Source organism: Herpailurus yagouaroundi, unplaced genomic scaffold (genome assembly GCF_014898765.1).
Source record: "Herpailurus yagouaroundi ecotype Mexico unplaced genomic scaffold, PumYag 164, whole genome shotgun sequence".
Lineage (NCBI taxonomy): Eukaryota > Metazoa > Chordata > Mammalia > Carnivora > Felidae > Herpailurus > Herpailurus yagouaroundi.
The window spans coordinates 33,577,838-33,586,238 of NW_024412405.1; the positions used below are offsets into that span (position 1 = coordinate 33,577,838).

The window sequence follows — 8,401 nt, forward strand, 5'->3', positions numbered from 1 at the left end:
AGCACTAAACATGGCCGGTAAGGCGTGGGGCTAGTTACTGAGTTCCTTCTGCTTCATCACATTGTTAGGCACCAAGAATAAAAAGAGAGTATGACATGGTTCATGCATCTTTTGGGGGCCCTTAAATCTATTCAAAAGTCTTTGGTTATGTTTATCTAATCCATTATTTAAAAAGCAAACAAATAAAAAATAAATAAAAACAACTCTTTATTAGAGGTTTGTTCTTAAAGATGTTTAGGACCTCTGTGACCCCAGAAAGAGCTCCTACAGTTTTTACATTCTGCTTATCTTGTATCCATGGTGATATTTGTAACTTTGCCTTTGCTAAATTGGAGCTCTTTGTCAAATTGTATTTGGCCCAATTGTAGATTATTACCAGTATTAGAAAAAAAAAATGAGTGAAAATGGAATGCAACAAAAATATCAGAGTATATAAAATGGTAAGGAAAATGTTTGGATAAGCTTCAGTTTTGAAGATATATGTGTAATATGTACACATGCACCAGATTACAGTATATAGTTTCTTTCTTATTGGGGGTGTGGTTTAAAAAGTTAAACAGTGCATTAGTGTAATATGGTCTTTGGACAAAGTGCAGCAAAAGAGAAAAATGAAGATGTGCAGAATCAAATGTTCACCAAATTTCTCTTCTTTATTGAAATACTTGATTGCTTCTCTCCAGTTTAGTTTTTGGGTAGGGGTTGGGTTCCTATTTTTGGGTCTTTTAAAATCCTCTCATTCATTATATATATATATATATATATATTCTTCTCAAGATCTATATATTTTTTCTTCTCAGAATAATTTACCAAATCAAAATGATAAAACAATGTTTGAAAGCATCTCTCTTTGACTTACCTTGGGAATATGATATCAGAGCTCAAGAAACAAACCTCCCCAGGTCTTTTTTTTTTTGCAATGAAAATATGACTGATGCTGTCAGCTCTGCAGTAGCTGCTCAGTCCTTTTCTTTGAATTTAGTAGAGAATAGAGGTAGTCAGGAAAGGGAAAGATGCATGAGCCAAAGTCACAGTTCCCTGTTTTCTAAGGACTCCCTTGCTCATTACATATTACTGATTCCAGAGTGGCAAAGATTGAACCTTTCATATAGAAATATCTGGTACTTTCAAAACTATTGCCTGTTTGTATTTGTTAGGAAGCAGAGTTCAGAGTTAGGGTAGGTTTTCTTTTTTTTTCTCTTTCACTTCTGATTTAGGTTATATATTACTTTTGATTTTTCTTTTAAAGTTTTTTTTTTTTTTTAATTTCCTGTTCTGATATAGGTTTAATTGTATGTGGATGGTGCATTTACTTTTTTATTATGGTAATAAGAATTTAAGTAGTACGAATTGGTTATGCTGATTTGTTTTTGTATTAGTCTTGGGAAACAAAATTGAAGTATCAGTTGAATAAACATCTTTAGGTTTACCTAGTCTCCACTGAATTTGCCACTAAAAATTATAAATACATAGGGGCACCTGGGTGGCTCAGTTGGTTAAGCATCCAACTTCAGCTTAGGTCATGATCTCACAGTCCGTGGGTTTGAGCCCCGCATTGGGCTCTGTGCTGACATCTTGGAGCCTGCTTCAGATTCTGTGTCTCCCTCTCTCTCCGCCCCTCCCTGCTCATGCTCTGTCTGTCTCTCTCTCAAAAATAAACAAACATTTAAAAATAAATAAATAAATAATAAAAATTATAAATACGTAGACAAAGAGACATATAATTAACCTTTTTCTCTGGCCTTATCTGACATTCCTAAAGAAGTAAGAAGAATAGTTAAACATCTGTTTGTTGGTTTCAGTCATACATATTTTTTTAATCTAGGTGATTTTGACCATATTCTTTTGTAGAATATTTTGTGATTCCACTGCATTAAAAACAACACCACCACAAGAAACACAAAAATCCATTAACACAAAGAGTGTACTTTTTACAATAGTGGATGCATAATTTTGATCATGAAAATCGTATCTTTTTTTTTAGATATTATTTTTCTTCAGGGAACTGAAGTTATATTTAAGGTTGCGCTTAGTCTGCTGAGCAGCCAGGAGACACTTATAATGGAATGTGAGAACTTTGAAAGTATTGTCGAGTTTCTTAAGACCACGCTACCTGATATGAATACATCTGAAATGGAAAAAATTATTACCCAGGTATGATTAAAATGATAAAGGCAAGATATAAGATCACTCAGCAGTTTCTCTACTAAATATATATTAAAAATGCTTTAGTATAAAGATTTAGATTTGCTTGATAGATTTTTTTTTAATTTCATCAGATTTATTTTATTTGGAAGTGAGATTATTGTGAAGTTTCTACATTGTGAAACTGCCTGTGTGGCTATGCACAGGAAAAGTGGTTCAGTGCTACATAAGAAGTGTTTGGTGAATTTCAATTTAGACCAATGGTAAGACTGAAGACAGAGCTGACAGAGTTAGGAAGACTGACTAAATAAATAAGTAAATAAATAAATAAATAAAATAAAAATGAGACTTACTTAAATATATAAGGAGTACATGGGGGTGCCTGGGTGGCTCAGTCGGTTGAGCATCCTACTCTTGATTTTGGCTCAGGTCATGATCTTGCAGTCGTGAGATCGAGCCCCATGTAGGGCTCTGCACTGGGCTTAGGGCCTGCTTGGGATTCTTTCTCTCCCTCTTCCTCAGCCCCTCACCCCCTTTCTTTCTCAAAAAAAAAAAAAAAAAATGTAAGATATATAAGGAGTACATGTGGCAAGAGCCTAGGCTTTGGAATTAGTATTGGATTTACGTCAGCCTCTAGCTTTTTTATTAGTTGGTGGGCTTGTACACATCTCCCTAATCTTCTGAACCCTAGTATTCTTACTTCTCAAATAGGTCAATACTGATCTGAGAGGTTTTACGAAGCTTAAATGAGACTTCATGTATTGATTAGGGTCCCTTGCAGGAAACGGTCTTTAATGATTCAAACAAAGCTACCAACTTACAGAGGTTTAGGCAGGGTTAAGAGAACCAAGTGTGGCTGTCCAGGTGCTCAGGAGCTAGTGACAGAGGGAAGCTGTTGATATTCTGGCGTTGAGGGGGCAGAGGAAGGATCTAATAGTGTTTTTAGGCCCAGTGAGTGCTGGAACTATGCAGGAGGAGTTTCTGGAGCTTTTGTACTTTTGGTGAGCCAGGCGAGGAAGGAGCAAGGAAGAAATACAGCCTCTCCTCCTCTTTCTGATTTCCTGCAGCTGCTCTCCTGGGCCATACCCAACCAGAAGCCAGCAGAAAAGGAGGTGTGAAAGGGAGATGCAGGTCCCAAGGGTCTTTCTCCCAGGTCCAGCAGAATAGATGAGGGCAGAGAATTGGATCTGGGAAGCAAATGGAGAGTAATCAGCACACCATGTATCTAGTCCTGGCTCTTCACAGGGACTAGGTTAAGTGGTAGTTGTGTATTGATGTTACTCAGATGGCATGACCAAGCTTCTGATTTGTAGATAAAGCAGTAATGCTTTATGAGTATTGATAAAGTTTACCACTTTCCTAGAGGCACTTGGGATGGCCAATAAAAGGGTTTAGAGCAAAAGAAAGGGAGTTTGACATCTTGTTCTTGTGCCCTGCCACCTACTAGCTCTGTCACATTGGGCAAATTACAACCTCTCTTTTTCCATACCAATAAATATAGATCCATGCTATCATTTTTAATGGTTGTGCAACAGTCCCTTGTGTCCATGATTTCCCACTAGGTAGGGAAAAACTGATACTTGTTTGAGAGGGATGACCAGGTTGTCTAGACAACCCATTTAAATTCTAATATTTGAGTATCTCTGATCGTGGTAGGATAAATAAATCAGGTTTGTTGTGGTTTCTTTTCTCCCCACAGTGTTAGTGTAGACACCATTGCTTAAATGGCAGCTGCTGCCTCCCTTCCCTTGCAAGTTTAGACTAAGGAGCCATTACCCATCCACTGACTTCTAAGCAAACTGTCTTGCTGCGGGGTGGCGATAATGGGAGAGCAGAGGCAGCCCCGATTAAACCCTACAGCTCTGTGCAGTGCTCAGGGAATGCAATTATGAAGATTCTCTGTGTGGTAGAATATGAGATGCATAGAGGCCTACAAGGATTAGCAAATGGATGAAGGCATTTAGTGTAAGATCTGTCTACCCCATTCACAAGTAACTAGAAGTATTTTTGGTTTCTTTATTATAGAAATACCCTATGCAATTTTGCATAGATTATCTCTAACAGAGGTAAGAATCAGCAAAGATTATCTCTCACATAGGTAAGAATTACCAAGTAACTAATGTTGTATCTGGTATGCTACATTTTTGGAGAGTAACTGGATTATGTATATTTTAGTTGCAAAATACCCTTAAACATTAACTTATTCTATCGTCTTGGCCTCATTATGAGAATGTTTCAGTTGTGTAGAAATAATCCATTTGTCATTATATAGACAGTCATATCTGTTTTTATTCCTTTTGATATGCCATATTATTCTTCATTAGTAAGCACTTGGAAATCTATGTGAAGTACCCCAGATACACAGACTGTATTTTGGTATCCATACTAAAAGCCAGAGGAACCCATTGTGTTTTCATGGCAGGTTTTTGAGATGGATATTTCTAAACAGTTACATGCATATGAGGTGGAATACCACGTGCTGCAAGATGAGCTTCAGGAATCCTCATACGCCTGTGAGGATAGTGAACCTTTGGAAAAGCTGGAGAGGGCCAATAACCAACTGAAAAGACAAAACATGGACCTCCTAGAAAAGTTGCAGGTAAGGATATAAAGATTTGATCAAAAAAGCACTTGACTGCCTCCTCCATGCACGGAACGATATACAAGGAATGGCAGAGATGTTACATAGAGTGAACCATTGCTGACAGAGGGTCTGTGTGGCAGACTGCGTCCAAGTGTTCTGGGGGCTACAGATGCCCATATAAACTTCAAAATCACTTGGGAGAGAAATTTTACACTCACAAAATATTAAATGACAATTCTAGGCAGAATCTGGTTAAATACCTATAGGGTGTTGCACATATTTGGCTACATTCAGGGGAGGAGGGGTTGAATATGGGGAATTGAGAGAGCTCTGGAGGCCTTGGGGCTTGAGCTGGACCTGAGGGATTGGTGGGAGAAATGAATGGGGGGGGGGTTGGTATGAATGAGGAAGACAGGGCAGAGCAGCAGAGTAATCTTGGGGTCTAAGGTTTATGTTTGGGAGAGATGAGATGAATGTGATGGAGGCAGAACTGTAGATAACTTTCAGTGTCAAACAGAAGAGCATGGTTTTAATCCTGCTGAGAAGGAAATCTCTCAGGGTTTTTGAGCTGTACTTTCAAAAGATCAGTGTGGAAACCTTGATGAGGACAGATTTGAATGGGGAGACAAGGTGTGGAGATCAGCTAGAAATCATTTGTAGAAATGATTTGCAGTGGAAATTGTCTAGAGTAAAACTCAGTGAAATGGAAAGGAAAGGAAGCATTTTAGAGAATTGAATGAAAACATGTAACACATAGTCCCTGCCATCAAGTTTACAATTATTTGGGAATATAAAATACTATATATGTATTTATAAATGTATGTTTACAAATGCATTAAGCAAGTTAGTATAAACTAATATTCTGCACCTGTAACTTGTATGATAAGTGCTGTATAGCCAAGCCCTGAGGGGCAGGGTTTGAGAGTGATTGGTGGAGGGGAGGTTAGAAGGAGAACTTCTGAGGGGTGGGGGAAAATGTGTTCAGAGTTGGAGCTTAAGCGTCTCATGGCTCCTTGGTTTCTGTTTACCCCCCAATTTTCCAGAATGACACCTGTCCCCAAACTAGAGACCACTAAAACTCTGTTTCTATATGGTGAGTCCCCTGACAAGAATGACTAGGAGAGAAAGCCTTAGAAATGAGGGATCTCTTGGCTGTCTGGGTGGTGCAGTCAGTTAAGCATCCAACTTCAGCTCAGGTCATGATCTCGTAGTTCATGGGTTCGAGCCCCACGTTGGACTCTGTGCTGACAGCACAGAGCCTGGAGCCTGCTTCAGATTCTGTATCCTCCTCTCTCTTTCTGCCCTTCCTCTGCTTGCTCTGTGTGTCTCTCTTTATCTCAAAATTAACATTAAAAATTTTTAAAAATGAGGAGTCTCTAGAGTAATTGCTCCAAGAATAGGAACACTGACTTCGTTCACTTCATCTTCCATTAGCCTCTGCCTACAGAAAATTTTATGCCTATTCAAAGAAAGAGACAACATTGTCTACTTTAAAAAAGAAAATATTATTACTCGATGCTTCAATGGTGATTAATTGAGCACTTCCTTATTAGGGAAAGTGGGTTTGGACCCATTTTATAATGACTTTTTAAAAAAAAGTTTATTTATTTATTTTGAGAGAGTGCACATGTGCGAGTGGGGGAAGGGCAGAGGGAGAAAGAGAATCCCAAGCAGGCTCTGTGCTGTCAGTATGGAGCCTGATGCAGGGCTCCATCCCGTACAGTGAGATCATGATGTGAGCCAAAATCCAGAGTCAGATGCTTAAATGGCTGAGCCACCCAGACATCCCTATAATGACTTTTATTAATGGTTACAGACTTTTTCTTTTTTTCTTTTTTTAATGTTTATTTATTTTTGAGAGGGGGAGAGAGAGAGAGAGAGAGAGCATGAGCAGGGGAGGGGCAGAGAGAGAGTGAGTCACAGAATCTGAAGCAGGCTCCAGGCTCTAAGCTGTCAGCACAGAACCCTACATGGGGCTTGAACTCACGATCCACGAGATGATTACCTAAGCTGAAACTGGATGCTCAACCAACTGAGTCACCTAGGTGGTGCTCCACAGACTTTCTCATTGACAGTCAAATATCATTATCACGTCTTGGTTCCCAAGTTATGTGGGAACCCCTGACACCAATTGAAACTGATAGGATCCAAAGTATGTGTTTAGAAAACCCTATATTTCTAGTCAGAGGGTGAAAATCCTCGTTTAGCACCTCCAGGAAGCATCAGGAATCTCCTTTTTCTCCTTCATCCAGATCCCACTCACTCCAGTGGCCCTGCCACTGTAGGATGCTGATTTAATACTGCATTTTGGTGTATTCAGTGAAATGAGATGTATTTTGTTGGTACTACAGTTTTATTTTAGAGCAATTGAAAAATATCCATTTCATGAAGGGTTTCAAAGTATTTGTTTCACATACTATTTTATTCATTAAGTAATATGATATGATTGGTTAATACATGTAAGGTCGGGATGCTGGTCTGATGAGGAACCAGAGTCTTCAGATTTTTGATTTGGAAGAATTTGCATTGTTTTTCCTTTCCCCCAAACAGTTAGCCCATGCTAAAATCCAGACCTTGGAATCCAATCTGGAAAACCTTTTGACCAGAGAGACCAAAATGAAGTCTTTAATCCGGACTCTGGAACAAGAGAAAATGGCTTATCAAAAGACAGTGGAGCAGATCCGGAAGCTGCTGCCCACCGATGCGCTCGCCAATTGTGAATTTCTGCTGAGGGACCTCAACTGCAACCCTAACAACAAAGCCAAGACAGGAAACAAGCCATAACTGAAGAAGTGCCCTCTCAGCAGAACATGCTCTTAGAGCAGAGGAAAGGAAGAGTCTGTATGCTGCTGGCCCAGCGCTGGACACCAGAGCTGACAGAACCACTTGAGTCTGGTGCTGCGCCCGTGTCCTAGCTGGTGGACCTTGGTCTTACTAGAGTACGCCAATCCTAAGCCATTGTACATATGTAGACTGGTTTTTTCTGTTGTTGGTATTGACTATGTACATATATATAAAATGGACACAAACAGTTCATGCTTTCAGATCAAAAGAGTAGATGTATATTTAGTGAATTTTTTTAAATCAGAACTTCATGAAACCCCCACCAAAGGGAAGTTAAAATGAAATTCCCCTTGGACATATGTGAAATCATTTTGTCTTTGTAGTGAAACAAAGCTTAGAGCATCTTTGTATATTGAAATATACTTGAAAAAAATGAATGTATTTTTTTCTCCAAAGAGCAGCATGTTTCACTCAGTGGTGGAGAGGTAGAAACATTTGTGTAACTTTATGTATATCTGTCTTAAAATCTACTGACATTATGTATATCTGATTGCCAATCATGCTCCTATGGATTTTTCAGGAAGGTGGGGGCCTTCCTCCCCTGCCAGCTTTGTGCCAACTAGCATGTTGTGTCTACATGCATTTTGAGTCAGGCGAGGCATTACTTTGGATGTGTGTTAAGGAGAAAGCAAGACATCATAGTGGAGTCTACCCACTCAGCTCAAGGTGAAAAAGAATGTTGCTAGTTTTCTAGCAAATTAGACCAGCATTATTACTCAAACTAAAAATATCAGGCTTCCAAAATTTAATTTAGGACCTAAATTGTCTAGATCAACTTTCTACTTTTTTAATTTAAATTACTGCTTATAGTTGTGAATGGACTCCCTTTTA

General features: G+C 38.9%; 1 protein-coding gene across 12 annotated transcripts in view; it reads left to right on the top strand.

Annotated features, from left to right (window-relative positions):
• Positions 1 to 8,102, top strand: part of TBC1D4 (TBC1 domain family member 4) — a 190,473-nt gene extending 182,371 nt beyond the window's left edge. For all 12 annotated transcript variants that reach the window (XM_040487352.1, XM_040487343.1, XM_040487344.1 and 9 more), the window contains 3 exons: positions 1,982 to 2,151; positions 4,565 to 4,741; positions 7,277 to 8,102. In XM_040487352.1, coding sequence (XP_040343286.1) covers positions 1,982 to 2,151; positions 4,565 to 4,741; positions 7,277 to 7,510 — 581 coding nt within the window. In that variant the 3' untranslated portion in view covers positions 7,511 to 8,102. The remainder of the gene's footprint in view (positions 1 to 1,981; positions 2,152 to 4,564; positions 4,742 to 7,276) is intronic.
• Positions 8,103 to 8,401: the final 299 nt, after the last annotated feature.